Here is a 21564-nt window from a genome sequence, read left to right as displayed (position 1 = left end):
CGTCGTTCCTGCCATGTGACGTGAATATGATTCGAGGAATGTTCTCATTCATCCAGATGTTTGTATAAAGCATCAAATGCTGTTGTCTTGTCATGGCCGGGCCACTTTTATGAAGCAGATGTTTACTACCCAGCTTTGTGAATCTTCATTGTGGCTTCTCGCCACTGGCAAGTACTTGCGTCTAGGATGTGACCATTTATTACTCAGCAAGAAAGCAACCCAGTCAGGAGGCGGTCGCGTGTATCGGAGATCCGCACCGGATACTCGCGGTTAAGGGATCTGTTGAGAAATTTTCCTCGGGATTCACAGTACCACATTTTTTGTCAAGGGCTCCATGATTTCACACAGCTGGCCTTTTCATCTGAACATAATCCGGTTTTACGCGGTCAAAAACCACAACAAATCATACGAACGTTACCAACTAAAACTTTTTACCCACAAAGAATTCTGGCTGAAGCCAAATGATGGGTAATGTGCCGGAATACATTTGATTTCTTAACATATCAAATAAAGTCAAACGGCAAGTAAATCACCGTTCGAAATAACAGCATATAAAACATATTAGCAGATCTTTAACCCTCATGTTAGTCCCCAAGTTAGTTTCCCTACTCTGAATGAAATGTGATTTTCAGTGGCCTTCATTTTCCTGAAAAATGAATCCTTCAATGGTCTGTTGGCAGGTCAATGGGGCTTGCCCACTGTCAGCGTGTCATCAGTGCTCGGCATGATGGCGGGCGTTTTGGCATCCACCATGGAGTCCATTGGTGACTACTACGCTTGCGCCCGGCTGTCGGGCGCGCCGCCGCCACCGACCCACGCCATCAACCGCGGCATTGCCGTTGAAGGCATCGGTTGCATCCTGGCTGGTCTGTGGGGGACGGGCAATGGGACTACCTCCTATAGCCAGAACATCGCTGCACTTGGCATCACCAAGGTACATTGAAACTGGCAATGAAGTACATAAAATGCACTGGCATTTGCGTTTCTATATACATTTACAGTCTCAATTATTATCCTATTCAAATGATAATCTTGTTAATATTTACAGTTAAAATGATTCGATTTAAATTGTAGTTTTTTTTGTTTGACTTTATCAAAGGATCTTAACGTGTATGCAACTTCTTATCACTTTAAACACTTGCGGCTGCTGCTCCTCTCCAATTTCTCCTTGGAAGAACAAGCGTTCCTATCAATGCCTTTTTCTGTCAACCATTCAGGCTTGAGTGTTGAGAGCTTTGTAAGGGACACACCAGAGTTGTCCTTTGTTTATCTACAGTGGAAAGATCACGAGGGTTGCAGGAAGCAGCCTCAATCGTCGGCTCATCAGCGCTAGTCGGCGTCTGTGCAATATCACATTTGTGATGGCGTGACATCGGAGATGCTGCCTTGGGTGATGATACCCTAACCCTGACCCTTGCTTGAAAGTCGAACACTGGCTTGAAAATTTAACTTTAAAACCCTTCTTTGAAATTATTACCAGGCTTTTCATTTGAAATAGTCACCCTGATTCACAACCCAAACTCAGATTTTGAATTCTAATTTGCAAGCCTTACCCTGATTTAATTGCCCCATTTTAAAGCCTGACTTTTTTTTTTTTTTTAAACCCTCACACAGGCTTAAAACACTCAATTGAAACCTTACGTACCCTAACCCAAGTTTAAAACCCCGAATTGAAGCCTGCTCGAAAAGGGCCCCAAGTAACCGGTGCAAACTGTGGTGATTGTGAGCCGTAGTAAATTTCAACAAGCATGGCCATTAAATGTCATTAAAGTTCAGTTCACGCGGTATTAAGTTTAATGAGAGGCTTAACTTCCAAATAATGAGCACAAATTGAATGTTTGGTGAAACTCATAAAACCTGATATATTGAACCTGTAAAAATGCATGCACCTATTTGGCGAAATAAAAGCACATGTTGTTCCGAACCCTTAAAAACAATTCCAACAAATAGACGTAGCTTTCATCAGTTTTTCGATTGACAGATGATCGCCCAGGGGCCGTACCCCGCGTCTAAGGCCAACGTCTATCATTCAAATACAAAAGCCTATGGCAGCACAGTTAAGGTTACTTTTCAAACTTCTTCTTGATATGACAGCAGTGTTGAAAGGGAACTCCTCAACACTCAGGCAAAAACTTCCTCTCCAAGAGCTCATGTTGCTCCTCTCCGCTTTCTCATTGGTAAAAGAATTCCTGGAAGAGGCATTTAGTGCCAATTCAATCAAGTCAAGTGATGAAAGCTTTGAGAAAGACGCGGTGTTACTAAATGTACCATTGAGGATAGAAGAGGTTCGCTTCAGGTTGTCCGCGGTTCAGGTTAGTTCTGAAATAAGACTGGTTCAGAATTAGGGGGGTAAGTTTGGGTTGAAGGGTACAATTAGGTTTAGGATGGTTTAGGGGTTTGTCAGGGTTACTTTTGGTTGGGGGGGGGCTTATGGATGGATTTGCTTACTGTTGATTAGGGTCAAATGTTAGAGGGTTATAGTTAGGTGTTTGGGGTAAGAGTTAGTTGGAATTAGGAGATAAGAGGGTTGGGTGGAGGTAAGATTGGTATGGGTTAGGTGGTTGGTTTGGAGCCTGAGCCGTTAAGTGTCGGTTTTGGTTGCTGTTGGTTAGGGCCAAGTGTACGAGGATCATGGTTAGTTGTTGGGGTTGTTAAGATTAGGTCATAGAGAATTGTAGCTGGTTAGAGTTAGGGAGGTTGGAGGTCGGGAGGTCCGGGCAAGTTAGGGTTTGGGGCCTACTTTTGGTTAGATGTTAGGGGATTAGGTTTAGGTGGTTGGGTTTGAGTGATTTAGGTTGATTGTTAGGCATTCGGTTAGAGTTGATCATGAAAACATGCAGTACATATGATCAAGTGCCAATTTGAGTCTTTGACGATAACAAGAAATTCAAGACAGCTGTGGTCAACGCCTCATGGTAATAATTTCCAAATTTTGACTGAACCTCTTCAAATTTGGAGTCAGGCCATGAACACGATTGATTTTGGCCAGACGGCAAATGTCCGAGAATGCTCCATGAAATGCAAATAAATAAACACGCAGTGTAGATTTGATGCACTTGACAAGTCTGCTGTCGGAATCCAAGTCCGCAGCACACCGGCCAAGACCAACTTGATGGAAATTCTCCAAAGGCTTTGTAATTCTTGATTGCTTTACTGCCTACGATGAAAGACTGTATCCAACTACATGCATCCTAGGTTGGGAGCAGACTGGTGCTCCAGACAACTGGAATTCTTATGATTGTCCTGGGAATCTTTGGGAAGTTTGGAGCCGTCTTCATTACCATCCCGGATCCGGTTATCGGGGGCATGTTTCTGATTATGTTTGGAATGATCGCCGCCGTTGGGATTTCGAACCTGCAGGTAAGACAGACTAACATACATATTCTAAACACTGAGTCATTGATTTACACTCTGCCTGCATTATGTGAATAAAATCAGTGGTATACCACATTACAATTTTCTTCAAGTGAAAGTTGACTTTCAAAGCTGAATACTAAATGACTATTGTTTTTTTTATAAGCAGTGTTGAGTCATAAGAATATTTATTTTGGTTGGTATTAGACTGATATCACTATCAGATCAGGGCGCCCCGTATGAGTAATCAATCTAGAAACTGAATTTGACATGTTTTTCTAGCAGTGCTGGGACTCTGAGCATTCTTTAGGAGTGGATGAGTGAAATTAGGAATTAGGTGTATGCCGCTGCAGCTGTGTATGGAAGTTTATCTGTGCCATCGGATTTTGAATTCGAATTTGTAGCACTGAATTTTTTTACATCCAATTTTTAACACTGAATTTTTTTTTGCATCTAAATCAGACTTTGAATTTTAAAAGCCATCGAATTTCTAGCACTGAATTTTTTTTTCCTAAGACATTTTTTTCAATGTCTCAAAAAATTCAGTGTCAAAAAATTCAATGTCTTAAAAAATTCAGTGTAAAAAAATTCGACATCTCAAAAAATTCTATGTAAAAAAATTCAATGTCTAAAAAAATTCAGTGTAAAAAAATTCGATGTCTCCAAAAATTCAGTGTAAAAATATTCAGCGCGGACATCCGGGGTAACCAAGGGAGAAGTAATCGATCCCTGTATCAAATCATCCAACGTTCAGCCAATCAAGTTACGCTTCATTGGTCATGTGACGTCGAAACAGGAACGTCGTGAAGTTCAAGTTCATTACAGTATTACAGTATTAACTGTTAGTATTACAGTATTAACTGTGTTACCTTTGAACTTCACGACGTTCCTGTTTCGACGTCACATGACCAATGGAGCGTAACTTGATTGGCTGAACGTTGGATGATTTGATACAGGGATCGATTACTTCTCCCTTGGTTACCCCGGATGTCCGCGCTGAATATTTTTACACTGAATTTTTGGAGACATCGAATTTTTTTACACTGAATTTTTTTAGACATTGAATTTTTTTACATAGAATTTTTTGAGATGTCGAATTTTTTTACACTGAATTTATTAAGACTGAATTTTTTGACACTGAATTTTTTGAGACATTGAAAAAAATGTCTTAGGGAAAAAAAAATTCAGTGCTAGAAATTCGATGGCTTTAAAAATTCAAAGTCTGATTTAGATGCAAAAAAAAATTCAGTGTTAAAAATTGGATGTAAAAAAATTCAGTGCTACAAATTCGAATTCAAAATCCGATGGCACAGATAAACTTCCATAGCTGTGTAAATGGTCGGCAACGCCCCCGTCACATCTCGAAATTTCAGGAAGAAAAACACAATCAAAAACACGAGACCTGAATTTGACCATATAGAAAATTGCAAAATCCAAGAAAAACCCAGACGGGAACAGTTGAGAGGGTTAAAATAAGTCTATTTTAAAATGATTTTCATATTGTCATCCTATTTCTAAAGAAATATTTGGCAACAAGTAACGTTTTTCAACTCTAATCGATTTTGACTAAACACAGTCATATTAGCTTTTCCAAATACAGATGGCAAACAGGCCACATTTTGTTAGTTGAGAGAGGAGGAGGGGCAACGTCGCCCCTTAGTGTGCTCCCAGTCACATAATATGACCTTTCTCCGGTGCTTGACCTGGAAAGACACGCATGTGGGCCACGTCTGTGCGAATGCACTATTCGCACAGACGTGGCCCACGTCAATAGCCCCGTTGCATTCACTTCAAGGGGGAAAAAAAATATTTGCAGGCATTTGAGAAGAAATTATTTGCAGACATTTAACAGTAGGCAATAAATACCGCGCCCTCGCCACATCATGTGGAAATTATTTGGAGCAGGAAAAAAGAAAAGAAAAACAAGCTCATGAAAGAGAGACAAGTGACTTAAAGAGAATGCACTCAACCATTTGGATGTTTTCATGCCTCACAGCAGTATTCGCCATTCGTGTCCTGGTTCCCAGAATTCTTAGCAGCGGGGAAGCGGCTTGCTGAGGAGTTCTACCCAGAAAAACAAACACAAAACTCAAGAAATGTTTTCCACGTTGTCGGAGCGCGGAATTATGACGGATGCACGAAACTGTGTTGCAAAACGTGCTCGCTTGACGTGCTGGTGTTGAAAGTGATACATGCTTCAAGCAGACAGGAACAGTTGAAGGGTAAAAGAAAGGACAGAAATCTGGAGCGTGACTAACGAGTATTTGGAACATAATGAAAATATACTTTTCGGCGAAAAAACAAATTTTATTTTCAAATCAAGTTGTCATTGCTGCCCAAAAAAAATCGTATGTTTTTGTTGAGACATCATTTTCGGGTCATGTCTTTCAAACGGCAGAAGATTACAGTGGGCCTTGTGCACTTGTGCTCGGAAGAATTGTTTCTCAAAGTAGTAGAAGAGATATTGGCTAGATGGGCAAAGAAACAATATTGCAAAATATTGAAAAAAACAAAAATCCTTGAAAAAAACGACAAATTTATCGGAGCAGGGCTGGCTGATGAAATATATTAAATATGATATAATGTTAAATATTTTCCAGATTTTTTTTTCCTTGAAAAAAAAGTACAACTTTATCAGAGTAGGCAGATGGATGAAATGCAAACATGGAAAACTATATCCGCCAAATTCAAGGACTGGACTCATACTGGGTGAACATACAATAAATGAATACAGCACTGCATTCTTTCCCAATCTATGTCAACATTCCAGACTATATCACACAGGGCGTTTAATTGATTTCAGATGAGGCGTATTATAAAAAGACATAATAGTTTGCATCTGTCAATAAAATTGGTACACTATAGTTTCTCTCTTTTTATGTCTTCAGTATGTGGATCTTAACTCATCTCGTAACCTGCTCATCCTTGGCTTCTCCACGTTCAGCGGTCTTGTGTTGCCCACATGGTTTCACTCCAACCCGGGAATCATCGACACAGGTAACGCCAGTGGCCTATTTCTTTCAGCAATGCTTTTTAAAAAAGCAGGGCTGTTGTGAAGCGGCATCATTTCGGGCTGGTTTTTATTAACACATGGAACTAGCAAAATATAAGCAGTTCAAAATAGTCTTCAGGCTTTTTCTGGAAGGCCATTAGTCAATGTCAGATGAAGAACAACTGAACTGCATTTGGTGTTAATCTGAGGCCCATTCAACGGCGGCATTAACGTTAGTTGTGACTGGTTCATTTGAAACACAACCCGAGACCGGCGAGAAGAGGGTGTGCACACTTATGCAACGACATTTTGTTTTCCTTTGCCCCTTGAAAAAGATTTCCCCACACAATAGAGTTGTACAGTTTGCAGGCCATGTTAATGGTGGAAAAAGTTTGGAAATGATTTATGTTGGTCTAAGTTTTACGTACGACAAAAATCTGCCCTTGAGACAGAGGTGTGTGGACGTTAGCTATCTTGCGATGGTTTAGTGTGTTTGAAAGAATTCAAACACTGCGTAAAACTTAAAAGGCTACACAAAAGAAACAGCTGGACTTTATACATTGGCATGATTCAAACACTATTGGCTGAAAGACGAAACCACAGCTCACGTGGGAATGAGCAGGCGAGGTTAGACTTTTGGGGTTTGGGTCCAAGTTTTTTCAGCAGGTGCTGTTTTTTGTTTGTGTATGCCATCTGAGAGAAAAATCGGCCGCACGCTAAACTAGCAGTCGCCGGTGAGTGGCGAGAAAGCGGACTGCTCGTGCACTGATGCATGTTTGTGTTCCAAACACGTAGTATTCCTCAGACAAGTCAACTCTTGTGAGTGCTGAACATGCCAACCTTGGTACGCACCTAAAAAAAAAACGTGGTGCATGCGCCAAGTAAATAAATCTTGAGTGAATCAAGTTTTGTTTTTATTAGTATTTTTTTTTTTATTTAGTTCATTTTAATTGGATGGGTTGGGCTCGCTTTCCGTCCATCCTTTTTTTTTTTTTTTACCAGGTTGCCAACTTCTAAAGTGGGATTCCTGTTGAGAAGTATTAAACCCAATTGGACGGTATGCTATTTATAATATTCCTACCGTATTTTCCGGACTATAAAGCGCACTGGGCTATAAGGCGCACCTTCAACGGCCCATTTTAAAACTTTGTCCTTATATAAGGTGCACCTAAATATAAGGCGCACCATTAATGCATAACGTCAGATTTTTAATCCAAATCAAATCATTCTCCATTTTATCTTTTTCATCTCAACTTCAGATGCAACAAATTACTTTATAATCACAAAACAATGATCCATAGTCTCTTTGATTCATGATTCATAGTCTTCAGCGGGCCACTTGTGATTGATTTCATGACACAACGCTTCGGGCCAGTTTAAATTTAGGAATGTGGTCCATATATAAGGCGCACCGGATTATAAGGCACACTGTCAGCTTTTGAGAATTTTTTAGGTGCGCGGAAAATACCCTATATATATATATGTATATATGCTATTGATATTATGACATTCCGAATACAAAACAAATAAACACCAAAAAGGTCACGCACAGCATGTGGTGATCAGTGGTCATGATTCAAATTGTTGTGAGCAGAATTTCTTGTGTGTAGTGTGTTGGTGAATGGGCGTCTTGGCAGGATGGCTGAGGTAGTGCCAGTGGCAGTTCTTAATCTCCCACAAAACCCCAGAGGCCTTCCCAAATCCCACGGGGCCCAGATGGCAATGGCTTCTCGCTCACCTTTGAGTCTCCTGGCCCAGATTTGAAGAGCCTAATTGCCTTAGCGTCTGCTTGTTTGTTTGGGCTGAAGTGAGGATTTTGGGGGGCAATGGATGCTTGTAACTCGCGTTGACAGCTTTGAAACGAGCGGCTCAGCCTCTCGGGCACTGAGTCAACATCCCTGATGTCCGGTTTAAGGTTCATGGACTAGTCAGCTATTGGCACAAAAATGTGTCATACATCTTAGTGGTGTGCTAAATTGTAGTCCATGGGCCTTCAAGTGGATATCAAGGATAGCGAATAAATACTCTCCAGGCTACAAGCGGTGCTACGAGCCAATTATTATCCTCCTCATTGCCCTTAGATGTTAGCGAGTGATTTTCACCCACCAAATGTTCTTGGCAAGTGGATGATTGCTCTGAACCTGCCTGTCTTAATCATAGGTTTCGTTAGCTGCAGGGCGGACTTGGATAGTTTAGACAAGTTTCTTCTTGAACAATACCTACAACAAAACCACTAACGCTTACGGACTAATGGAAAACAGCACCTGTTCTCTTCAAGTGCTTTGAGCTCGACTTTCTCGTTCGATTTCTAACGTGAATTTCTGTTCCCATCATGGCTGACATGCTCAACACTTGTCCACGGATGTATACGGGCTTGGTGTCTTTGCCTCAACGTGTAGTCTGTCAATCTGACACCAAGCTCACCTTTGGAGAGGCATGACAAACGCGGAGACACTTTTCTTGATGATTGAGATTTGTAACCAAAGAGTGACGCCGCTACCAGAGATGAAAGGGGAGGGGTGCTGACATGATAAGATGATCGTGGTATCTTCTGAGGAAAGTGCTAATCCGCGGTGGGACCGGTCTGCCGCTCTCAGGTCTAGGCCGCTTAGCTCCCCCAATCCTCTTGGCGCTACCGGCTCCCCCAGCTGTAATCTGTCCCGCTCAGATAAGCAACGCTTGCCGGAGGAGAGCTCCCTGGCTTGCTTCCTCACCCAAACCCTTGCCCCAACCACCCGCCAGACATGTTGTGACGAGGTCCTGAACGTTTGACCTGCGTGGCCGACCTGAAATGACTTTGCATAGCAGATTAACACTCTAGTTCACGTTGGATTGCAGTGAATTATGCTATTAGTGAGCTAGTTTCCCAATGTAATGATTGTAATTTCAATTCTGAAGATACAAAACCATTCAAAAACACTTATGTCTTCTTTGCTCTTACCATTGCTATTTTTCCAAAAATAGCCATCAGCAGTGGGGGAAGCAAAATCGAGAATGCGAAGGGTTTTTGTTATCGTGCCCTTGGGGGCTTTTGTGTCTTAGAATCCGTTCCCAAAAAAAAAAAAAAATGTATATGCGTTGTATTTGGAAGGAATCAAAGAGCTAGACCAGATCATCGTGGTGCTCTTCACGACACACATGTTCATCGGAGGCTTCTTTGGTTTCATCCTGGACAACACCATTCCAGGTAAGTGTCCCAACAGTGACACACCGAAATGTTCATCAATGGCAAATGTTTTAAAGGAATCCCAGTGACGTTCAGTGAGTCAAAGTCCCTTACTAATTGTATGGAAGTAGATTTTCCCCCCGTTCAAAATACCTTTATGAGTCTTGTTTTATAGTTTGAGGTGTTGCATAAGCTAAAATTATTAGCATCAGCATGACATGTTTGATTTCACAAAAATCTTCTTTTCTCTGCTTCTTAGTCAGAAACACTTGTGTTCTACCGCCGACTGTCAAAAAACATTTTTTCACCCCAAAATAAAAAACCCTCAATTAACGTGTCGGCGATTTTGCACTTCCTCCTTTAGGGAGCGCCGAGGAGCGAGGTCTCCGCAAGTGGCAGCACGCGGAAACCAAGGAAAGTCAAGCCACGTGCGACCAGTCATGCTACGACATTCCCTTCTGCAACGTCATTTGGCAACGCTTCCGCTTCTTCCGTTACGTGCCCTTCCTACCGTCATACAAGAGAGGTCAACGGGAAACGCCGGACGCCTTGCCGTGACGCTCTCCTTTTTCCTCGGTGCATTTTACACTCAACACGAGCGCAAACAGTGCAACAAAATGGAGGTTATTACGTTTCAGTGATAGCAGAAAGAGATAGTAAGCGGCGTATTTCCGAAAATAGTGGCAAAAGTTTCCGTTTTGTTTTTAACTCAACTGCAAGGGGAGGGAGGTGTCTGGTGGTCAAGTGTTGCTGTTTTGGTTAGCAACAAGTTCTTTTCTATGTCTTGCTGAAAGTTTTATACTATGTATGTACAGTGCGTCACTATGATGCCAGGTTTGTGGCATCAGTCAAAAAAAACTTAAGGTGGTAAAAAAATACTTGGCGTTGCAATTACTGCCAGAGATGAACTAACAAAGTTTTGTGCAAAGGCTGTGAATACTTACTGTATGTATACATGTGATTTCAGTTTAGTTTTTTTTTTTTTTTCCCCTCTTACTTTTTTCAGTTTTTCTTTATGGGGTGTTGCGTGTAGAATTTTGAGCTGCAAATGATTTCCACATTCACCGTATGAGGAGAAGGCCACTATTTGAGGAACTACGGTAAATTGAAGACAGTTTTCAATAATGTTTCTATTTTTTTTACAGAAAAACATATAGATAATATAATGGTTGTTTTAGAAGTGATTGCTTTATACTAACAAAATATCAACCAGTCCACATGATGGATTTGCTAGCAAAATAAAATAAAAACAAATCTTATTTCTGTATAGATTTGGATTACCATTCTTTTCCATTTTCTACACTGATGTTAGATGTACGAAACTGTGTCAATAAATAACTTTGAAAAGATGTTGTCATCCTTTCACAACATCAGGACCAGATCACCTTGAAAGCCCAATTTGATACTTTGATGCTGGCTTTGAAACAAGACCACTTGTTTGAAGCTCTAAACCCGTTTCAAACTCCAAATTTGAAACCGTAACCTCTGTTTTAAAACCCTAATTAAGACTTGAATCCTTGATACCTTGCCAGATCCGGAATATGACAATATGCCACCAGGGGGAGCCCCATTTAATCTTGTGCGTTACTTTGAACGTCATGACTCCTTTTGGATTAGCTCTGACATTTCTTGCCTCAGTCCCTGAATAAGCAGCTCATTCAAAACCGTAACGTTTCTTAGACAAGAGGCAGGAGGCAATGTGAGCAATAACTTCAGGACACATTGTGGTCACGTGGTTTTTAGCTTAAAGTCTGGCTATGGCATTCACACGTTTCTTAAACCCTTCAAGATGTTGTGGGTCCCTCAACATGTCAAGTGCAAAGAGCCTTCAGGGATTAAAACGGAGCGGGGGGAGAAGAGGATGACAACAGTTGCAATAATTTGTGTCTAGTCGTGTAATTCATCCTCACTGCTGTGCCATGTCATGTTGGTCACGCGTTCTTATTCAGTTTGGGGTAAGTGGCAGCATGGCGGTTGAGTCTGGCACGTGCCTCGCACTTTAGAGGCTTTCAATCGGTTTGAGCTTTCTGAAAAACATGCATGCGGACTCCATAATCATACTAGGGGTGTACCAAACACAAATATCGGTGTTTTGGGTGGACTGGAAACTGGACCGGACTTGCAGTTTTTCCTTGCATAGGCTAGCTTGGGCGGTGCCTGATTGGACAAATAAGAGGCTCATGTTCTGGTCTTGGTGGTGGTCTTTCCGCATGATGGATGGAGTAAGCCATTTTCACCATGCACAGCGAAGCATTCAGCCCTTACTCTGAAGCTAACCCTAATTTAGACCTGGATTATCTGTAGTCTTTCTTCAAAACAGATTTGACTCAAGACTAGAGACTATTTTAATCCACATCTAAGCAAGATATTTCAATTAATCTCGGATTAAAATCTGAATTAAATAGGGTTCTTCCCTGTATAGGAAACTGGGCATTCAAGAATGGTAAAATAATATACGCACAACTGCAAATAATACTATACATAGTTATTATTGAGTAATGTCCATTAATTACTTTACTTTGATTATTAAACGCATACACGCAAATGGACGCAGGCATGAACTCTACGTGACCTTCCACTACAGTACAGTATTAGCGTGATGGGCTTTAAACCCACTTAACGAAAATCACTTTTCCTACTACTACAACTGTCGTGTGTGTGCGTGTACTTTTGTGATCGAGTAGTCACAGCGCTTGAAAGGAGATTATATTAATCGGGCCAGAATTATTTTATTAAATCATTGATTCGTGACGTGATTCCCAATCAACTCGGAATCACCACAAAAAAAGTTGACTTGCGTTTCTGATTAAAAGATATGGTAACACTGTGTTGACCTGCTTGTAATTCAAACATTATAGAAATCATTCAATTATACATGATGAAATAGAAAACAAGATTTTAATACAATAATTATGTCAATATGAAGCAATATGCATTCAAAAATTAAATGCCCGTTTGATTTCTTTTTTCACCTACAACTGATCTGGCGGTTTTAAAAATAGTCAAATATGGCCCCTAAAGCACAAGTTTGTTTTTTTTTCTCTGAGGAATGTGAAGGTTAGCCAGTTCGGCATGTATGAAGGAGTCACAATGGATGCCCTTTAACTAATCCATTGCTATGCTTCCACAAGGAACCTTTTAATGTGGCTCCACTGTGTCTGTTGTGCGTCACATTCCAATTAAGATTCATTCAGAGTAGTCACTGTAAGGTCATTGGCTGAACTCGCGCTTGCTGTGCAGCACGTACAAAATTTTCCAGGTATTAACTGTTGAACACTTTTTTTTCCAAATATTTTTTAAATTTAACGTCCATTGACGGATCCCCCAATCAAAACTTGAACTTATTTAGCTTCATGATGTTGACAGATGGTGCATTTTTGTTTATGGGTAACTGATCTCACAATATTGATGGCTACCTCCAAAGCAAAACTTTTTGGGTATGGATCCTCGAGGCTATTTTGTTTGTCCGATCATATTGATAGATGATGTGACAAATGTTAGCTCGAGATTTTATGGCACGCTGGCAAGGAAACTAAAAATTGGAATATACACTATCAAGCTCAGTTTTTGTGTGTGTGTGTGTGTGTGTGTGTGTGTGTGTGTGTGTGGTTGGTGGTGTGATGCGCAGTATGGTTTAGCGGTGCGTCAATTCGGGGTGATCTCCCACGGGATGCCATTCACTGCCAAAGGGGGTTTCACACAGGGCACCATTCAAGAAAGGACAGATACTAACTATAATAAAACACATGAGGACATTCATCCAATAATAGGAGGATTAAATATTTCCCCCTCAGTTGTGAAATTGTTCAATCCAATGTTGAACATGGCTAAGTGTTGCTGAAAATGATTAGATTTAACGTTTTAATGTACATGTGCAGATTTGTCAAACGTAATCATCAACATTAAAGACAAAGTTTTTTTTTGATTAGCAAAGCTAGTTTGTAGTCTTGCTTTTGCTGTACTCTTAGCGCTGTTGTTAGCATTAGCATTGGTCTTTTTCAGGTGGTGGTGTTGCGTTCTTGATCAATTTGAACAGTTACTGGCTGTTTGAACGCTATTTTACTTCGATAAGAAGTGATGCTTGAAAGGGGAAAAAATGAAGGCACAGAGTTAATCCTTTAATACTAATACTTCAAGTGTTTGCGAGATGACACTAGCATAAACTCAATTGTGTGATGGAAAGAAATTATGTGGAGGGTGTGATACAATTATATTATAGTAAACGCCTCAAACCATAAATACCAACAACGTTAACGTGTGCTAGCACGTCCATTCAAACACTGGCACATACCAATTTCTATGCGTAAGCTCCGATCAACTCAAAGTAAGAAACATTTAATTGCCAGAGCAAGATCATGTTGGTGTGTGGTCTTTCCACAATGACTATGTTGCATGCGATTCAATTCAATGGTTGCAGTGATCGCATATTCCGATTTTTAAAAACCCGACTAAGACCCTTGGGTGACTCCTTTTCTAACCCGGTCATAGAAATGCCTAGCAGACAACCGCCAAATTAGTGCGTCCTGCACATGCTCCATTCAAAAGGAATCTTGGGCTTTGGAATACAAGAAGTACTTGTCTAGCGGGGTCTGGCACACAAATTCCTATGAATTCCACTTTATTTCTAACTTCTATGTATCCAAGACCTATTTAGTTCTGCCCGTTCTGCCTTAGAGCTTACATTTTAGTCGTTATCTTTATAGAACGATTTGAATTTCACGTAACAGCATTGGGTACGTCCATGTTGGCGCATGTCCCGCTTTGGTGCATTTCCAACACCTCGACGCGTTATGTTGTCGCTACTTGAAAAGTTGTCGCTATCGCTGCCAACGATGCTTGTCATTTCCAAGTAGCCAGCTCCTAATTGGAATGCAAGTCGCAGCACAACGCGCTGTAATGATGACAATAAGACGCCAGGTGATCTCTCACCGCCTGTTGTTTAAGCTGATTAGCATTAGTGCTAAAGCTGCGAGGTGGGGTTGGACAGGGGTGGGTCGTCTGCTGTACCGGCAGAGGTCGTGAACTCTTCCTGTCAAATCCCTTTAAATGCAGAGGCCACCCGGGTTAAGTTCAAGCATCATTTTACGCCTTCTGGCTCTCGGCCTGTTGAGTCAGCAACAAGGTGATTGTCTGAAAATGGGATGTTAGCTTTCCTCTGACAAGCGTGCTAGTATGTAAGCATCTCCAACGATCCTAAATCGGGTGTCATTCAAGTCATTCCTATTTAGCTTATTAGCTTATTTATTGAGCTTTTGCGGAAAAATTGGTACATTTCATAGTCTGGGTGTGTGTGAGGTGAAAAAGTCATTTGCAACAAGAGCAAGGTAGGTGATTAGCCAACTTTCTATATTCCCCGAGATGAAGTTCCTGGTCCTGAGCTGGGTGGCAGCCAACTAGGGAGGATGATTTTTATTTTATGCACTGATCGGTTGGCACTCTTTAGATTTTGTTGTACATGTGTGACAATGACAGTAACTATTCTATTCTTTAATTAATTCTTCAACAATGATTAGGGTTCTTAGAAGACTGAGATGTGGTCACACAACAATGTTGCATGCATGGCCCGTGTTTACATTACAGTTAAAAATTCCATGCATTCATTATCTGAACCACTTATCTCACAAACCTGGTTTCTAGACAATTGCAAGGCACATGTAAATCTCGCTATGTGTTATGTGCAGACAATGTCTAGGGGCGATCATGGTTCCAACAAGCTTTGGCGTGTGGTCACAATTTTGTGTGCATTTCATGTTTACATCACAGGGAATGACAATTATCTTCCAAAAGTGAGGTTTGTGAGGAAAGGAAATGATCCGACTGAATGAAGAGGGGGAAAAAAAATCCATTTAGGGGGAAATTTACTAAAATACTTGCAAAACTGTGATGGGCGATACACACTTTTCACTTTTAAGTGCATCAACGTTTATTTCCTGGGGACTACCCGCGTTATTTGGTTTGCCCAATTTGCAGGGTTTAAGTGTAAGGTCCTTTGCTATGATTAGAATTCCAGTAGACATAGTTCTCAGAAGTCTAGAGGATTCAACGGGTTCAATGGTAATAAACTACTTACAAGGTTTAGGGTCCACTAATTGAAGGAACACAGTTAATGCTTACTTAGAATTTAGTGTCTACATCATGAACAATGTTTGTCTTCATGCAACTATGAAGGGTATCTGGCTGGATCTAAACCAAAAGTTTCCTGTCCATGCTGGTGGCAAGAACCTTCAAACCTGGACCATGAGAAGCTTTTTCTGCATTATATACTCGAGCAACCTGATCCAGCACGAATCCTGGCAAGGATTCATGTTTTGCTTTTAGCGGTATGCTTTGTGTTGGTTTTGGAAGAATCCCACGATTAAAAACAAAGCTGAGATAACAAAACATCAAAAGAGATGCTTGATAAATAGAGATTTTTGGAAATCCTAACTGGAGACAAAGACATTTGGTTGCTTGAAGCATATGTAAACTATCCCCATCAGGCACCAGCTAGCTCCATATACAGGCTACTTGCTACTTGAATCTTAAAAAAAAATGTTGATAAATGTGACCACATGGTTTACTGAAACAGTCGATAAAGAAAGCACGTTTTAGCTAAATACACACAATCACATCCAATCATCTTCAATTTTATTCCATAGTCATTACGAACAAGTACATCATTTGTGGGCTGACAAGATAAAAGCGAGCGCGCTACAACTGATGTCTATTTTAAAGACAAACATCAGAAAGACGACAATATAATCACCGCCCCTTGACTTGCTAAATTGGAATTATTACGAGGGAACATGATGTGCAGCGATATTAAATAACGATGACTTTTAGCCCTGCTGCCACATTAGTGTTAAGCATGGCAATTATCCTGTTGGAATGAAAGCAGCAGTAAAACAAACACGAAGGAGCCGGTCCAAGAGCCACCGATCCCTTCCTCCTCCTCCCCCTCCCTCACTTGCTGTCTTTTCGCATTTTACTGAACAAAGACAACATTTTTATTTGTTATCATCAAAAAAGAATTTTTAGATTAGCCTATGATGCAATTTTAATTTCAAGTGTCCCAGCTCGCTTCGGGATCTTCAAAGTGGCTGGAAAAGGAAGTCGGGGTTACCCTGCTTAAGATGCGATATCATCTTAAACTTGAATGACGAATGATTCTTTTTAGAATGACCTCCCAACTAGCTAACGACACTGGAGCGACTGCGGTGCTTGATATGGTGGACCGCAGTGTGTTGTTCAAAGTCCCAATCTGCCCCACTGTCGTATGGTATTCAACAGGGTTCAATTCTAGGGCCTCTGCGGTTTTCCCTTCACCGCTATGCAGATGGCTGTCAAATCCAAGTTCCTCTCTTTCTTGTGTCATGGCTGGAGGAAAGCTAACCGTTAACAGCAATGAACGTCTTTGATTTAAATGAAAAGAGAACTCAGCGACGGTTGTTTTAAAAGTGCTCTATAAATAATGCCGAATTGATTCATCATGCTAACATGTTTTTATAACCTTCAAAGACATTCTGGAGCGTTTATAAATCCTAATGTATGCGTTTTTGTAAATATCGAAGGACTTAGAGCCTAAAGACCACGACGTCCATGTTTTTGCTCAAATCTACGGCAATAGTTCAACACGTTTTTGTTAAAGACAATTTAGCCTCCAATGACCCTAATGTATATTTACTGTTGTTGTTTTCAAGAGCAATCGTGTGTTCAATGAACCGAAAGATTCATTTTGTCCGCCCAAGAATCAAATCTGGAATCGCCCCTTTTCAGCTGCATTCTCATCAACTCTGCTGGTCATAAGAACCTCATAAAACAGAACTCGGGAGTCTATCGCTAATAAAAACAAGAAGAGCCTTCACATAATCAATGAATCAATCCTCGCTCCAAACCTAAGTGCAACAAATTGCCAAGTAACTCACAAACATAATCGCATCAGACTCGGTAAGCTCGGCATGAAAGGTTACGTGTGATGGGCTGATTGATATACAACAACAACAACCGTATTGTTGCCAGTCCTTGTTTGTTGTTGACTCGGACAAATAGTGCTTCTGCCTTCAATAGCTTTGAAACACCTGATCGCATAGCATGACTCACTTTGGCAACCTTGTTCCAAAGTTGTGAATCATCTATCCAATATTGCTGGTTGGTTATTTTTGGTACGAAAAGAACATTCCACTCAACTAGTTTCTTCATGACTGCCAGAGTAATGGGCTCATAAAACCACATTTCATATTGGGGCGGGATTGGGCTTGTTATTACATCTTGTCTCTCAGCCTCCCGGATCGGTTTCTTCCTTTGATATGCAACAAATGTTTGTCTTTTCAAAATGGTAATATTGGCCAAATGCCAAAATGAATAATAATGCAATAATATTGTGGGGAAAGATCAAAGTATTGACAGGACAAAAAAAATGTGAGTTGTTTGTCGAATAAAAGCGCAGTAAATTCGAAAAGGAATTTTAATGTTAAAAGAAATCGTCATTTTACGACAAAGCCACGCAAGATATTCACATACACACCAATACGTACACCGGGTGCCCACGAGTATTCTTAGTCGGCTAATCGTGTTAAGTGCACTGTAATCTGGGATGATTTTAGATTACACTTGTGAGGCCACAAAGCGTTACGTACATTAAAGTCCTCTCCACGCTCCTTATGCGGAACAAACCTGATTTACGGCCGAGAAACGGCAAGAATGATGGCGTAAATCGTTACAACCTGAGAAATTGTGAAGCGACCATAAATCAGCATCTACTACTGGAACCCTCAATGACATTTAAAAAAAACTTTATTGGGTATTATAAAAAAATCATCAGTCCACCGCAACGCAATCTCGAGCAAATTCAGTTGAAGCACATTCGGAATTTTAGCGGTAGTTTACCACGCCATTTTTATTTCGCCAGACAAAGTAGAGACGATGTTGGCCAGTCGGTGGTCATGAGATGATGATCATCACATGACATGATTTGAAAATAAAAATGCCCAGTGTTTAACATTACAACAGAACAGTTATTGCATCTCATTTTGAACAGCCGGCTTCGGTTGTTAGGACAACTCATTTTTATATGAATATTTACAATAATACTACAATCGCTTCACTCAGTCAGACCCAGTCATAGTTCACTCTATCTACCGGGAGCTACATTCTCATAATCATGAGTTGTGAAATTCCGCTAGGCTTACACAAGTTTCTGTGATGTGACCATTGTGAGTGAGTCGTTTTCACAAATAGTGGCTTGCACATGTGATAATGACTAAAAGTTCTGCTCAAACAGAGGGTTATTTTTTTTTCCAATCTGGGGCAAATTAAGACAAACGCCTGATTATACATGTAGCCGTGGTTTTTTTCCACCACGTAAAGTAAAGCAGAATTAAAAGGTGGGTTTCGTGCTCGGAGATTACGTAACAATTTGACACCTTCCTTGGAACTAAACATTATAAGGCTTCCAAATGGCAGCAGGATGTGACTGATCGGACCAGAATAATAATGTCAGCCAAGTGGGCATATAATGAAATGAGCCAACCACAAGACCTTGCGGAATTCAAGTTACAAGAGTTTTATGTTTTATGGCAAGTCGTCAAACTCGGGGCCCTGCTGGGACGAGACGTAACACCGGAAAACTCAAAATCCAATCCTCATAACTAAGCGTCACGCATGTGTCTGTTATACACGATTTAAATTTGGCATCCATAGGACAAAATCTCAAACATGAGGTTACCTTAGGAAATGTCACCGAAACTGCTTTTTCTTAAACCTGACTGACATCTTTCATTGCATTTTCAGAATCGTAATATTAATCAAGATGGAATGAAATGAGAAAAACATCATGATCATATCCGACTTCCCATCAGAAAAAAAAAGAAAGATATGAGACAATGGGGCTCACTGTTAATGGTCACGAGACCAAAAGAAAGTGGATATTTGTTGCTCACATAAATCCCGTGGTGGCCCAGAAAAAGAATTACCGCTGTTATCTTAAAGTGTTTCGACTGAGTCTCTTGTGTCGGAAGACAGTCATGAGTGTGTCAATAACAATTTAAAAAGGAAAAAAACAACAACAAAAAAAACACTGTTAAGATCACAGAAGAATGTTTGTCGTCACATGTCTGCCATCTCAGACCTTCCTTCCAATCGTGGAATTTCACAAGGCCGTCCGTCCCTTGTAGTATTCCAATACTTCGTCATATCCACTGCGCCTACAGCTTTCATCTTCCCCCAAAGAATAATTTGAAAATCAACATTTGACAGCTGATAAAGATCACTTGCTTGTTTCCTGAATGGAAAGTTTTTCCCAGCTTGTGGTGGAAATCATCATCGTAGCCAAACTCGAGACTGCACACGGTTTTGTAAGAACAATGACAAACACAAATGTGGCCTTCTATAAAGCTCACGAGTTTGTATTGAAAGAAAACGGGGTACTCGCTAACATACGACATGTTTTTACAAACGCCAAAAATGATTATTTCTGAATGAAGCTAACCTATGTTTTGTAAATGATGAGGAACAAATTAGTCTAACGTGTGTATATTTGGTTGCTCAGACTGGGAAATTAAAAAAATAAAAATAATAATAAAAGCAAAGCTGCCATTAAATTTAACAACCAGACATTAAAATCTTTTTCGAAATCAGTATTCTTTGCGCACATCAATTTGGCCATAAAGAAAGTTATTCCCCGCGATGTTGAGAGAACACATCGGCAACTGTAACTTTTTTAAAGGGTGCCAAGTGTTTAAAAGAAATTTAATTTTAATTTAAGCTTATTTCAAATAAATTGTGTTTATATTACGATGCCCCACCACGGAAATATAATTAAGACCGTTCAATTAAATAATTATAAATTAAAAAAAAACTTGCTCCTAATTTGATTTTGGAATTGTTTTGTTTGATCTCATTTTAGATTGAATTGAAAATGTCTTACCTTTGAAATTGTCTTACCTTTACTTGTAGATGAGGTCAGTTACTTTCTTGCAAGTCATATTTTTAGCTTCAAGTCTCAATAGTTCTTTCATCAGTCCACCACTTGTAGGTTTTGACTTTTTTTTTGTCTTTTTAATGGGGAAAATGTTTTTTTTTCTATAGACAACACAAATTGGCACACGTTATTGTCAAGCTGGAAAAACGTTTCATCGAATCCTTTTCAACTAAAGGGATTTAAATCTCCCTGGAAGCATTCTATTCATCCGTTAGTCAGCCATACAGTCTGATGAGTTCAGAGTTTGGTCTGACAAAATCAAGCGTAGAAGAAAGAAGAGCAGCAACGTGAGACTTTGTGCTCCCATACGCCTCCTTCGGTGTGGCTGCCACAACCACATTAAAAGGAGGCTGCCTGTCGTAGTATGGAGGCAGAATTCCGTTAGGCTGTCCTTCAAATTTTTATGGCCGGTCTTACGCACACAAAAATGAAAGACAAAAACAGACACTTGCCAATATTCTATTGCAGTACAGTCATTTTACCAATAGAAGGTGGTGTTGTACTAAGCTACTGTAATTCTGCTTCTAATGAATGACTGCACAAGACGTTTTGGGAAGGCTTGCTGCCGGTAGCTGCACTTCCCATCCCGCATGTATTTGAACAGGAAAGATTGATTTTCAACAAATTCACATCATTTCAAGTAAATCACAGCCTACCTTGGCCTGTTGTCCACCCAGATACTTTTCCATCACGCTGTGAGGAGAATGAGTACAATTAAAACATCAGTGTTACTGCAATATTAGTATTGACATTTTTTTGTGCGGTTTGTACTACCAGGCACACTGAATGATATTTTAACGAGCCAATTTATCGTTCTTTGGTCTGCTGGACAGTGCTAAATATTGAACACGCAATTAGCGCTAGCTAGCATGTCTAAATGATGCTAATTGTTACAGTCTTATTACTCCATGAAGGATTAGACGACGTGAACGTATAAATAACATTTTATGGATTGTTTTTAAGATATATATTTTAAGATAGTACATGTTTAGAAGAAACATACCAATTAAATCGGGGAGAGTTGGCGTGAGACAGGTAGCCACGCTTCGCTGGTACCTTTTCTTGTACTGCCGTGAAGGCGGAAATTGTGACGCC

At 40.3% G+C, this 21564-nt stretch overlaps 1 protein-coding gene and 1 long non-coding RNA gene across 3 annotated transcripts in view; one reads left to right on the top strand and one right to left on the bottom strand.

Annotated features, from left to right (window-relative positions):
* The window catches only part of si:dkey-106n21.1 (solute carrier family 23 member 1), a 26849-nt gene extending 15988 nt beyond the window's left edge, over positions 1–10861 (top strand). The window contains exons 8-12 of the mRNA XM_061283858.1: positions 681–934; positions 3196–3360; positions 6243–6351; positions 9438–9533; positions 9877–10861. Coding sequence (XP_061139842.1) covers positions 681–934; positions 3196–3360; positions 6243–6351; positions 9438–9533; positions 9877–10070 — 818 coding nt within the window. The 3' untranslated portion in view covers positions 10071–10861. The remainder of the gene's footprint in view (positions 1–680; positions 935–3195; positions 3361–6242; positions 6352–9437; positions 9534–9876) is intronic.
* LOC133157370 (uncharacterized) lies at positions 2589–21564 on the bottom strand. Of its 2 annotated transcripts, XR_009715005.1 has the most exons (5): positions 21473–21564; positions 21126–21162; positions 20433–20570; positions 5325–5418; positions 2589–3354 (listed from the first exon to the last, which is right to left on the bottom strand). It is a non-coding gene; the product is annotated as an uncharacterized LOC133157370 (long non-coding RNA). The 2 variants fall into 2 exon arrangements; XR_009715004.1 differs by lacking the exon at positions 2589–3354 and having other exon boundaries at positions 4535–5418.

The sequence above is a fragment of the Syngnathus typhle genome, linkage group LG7 (assembly GCF_033458585.1).
Source record: "Syngnathus typhle isolate RoL2023-S1 ecotype Sweden linkage group LG7, RoL_Styp_1.0, whole genome shotgun sequence".
NCBI lineage: Eukaryota > Metazoa > Chordata > Actinopteri > Syngnathiformes > Syngnathidae > Syngnathus > Syngnathus typhle.
This window is presented reverse-complemented; position numbering and strand designations above follow the sequence as displayed.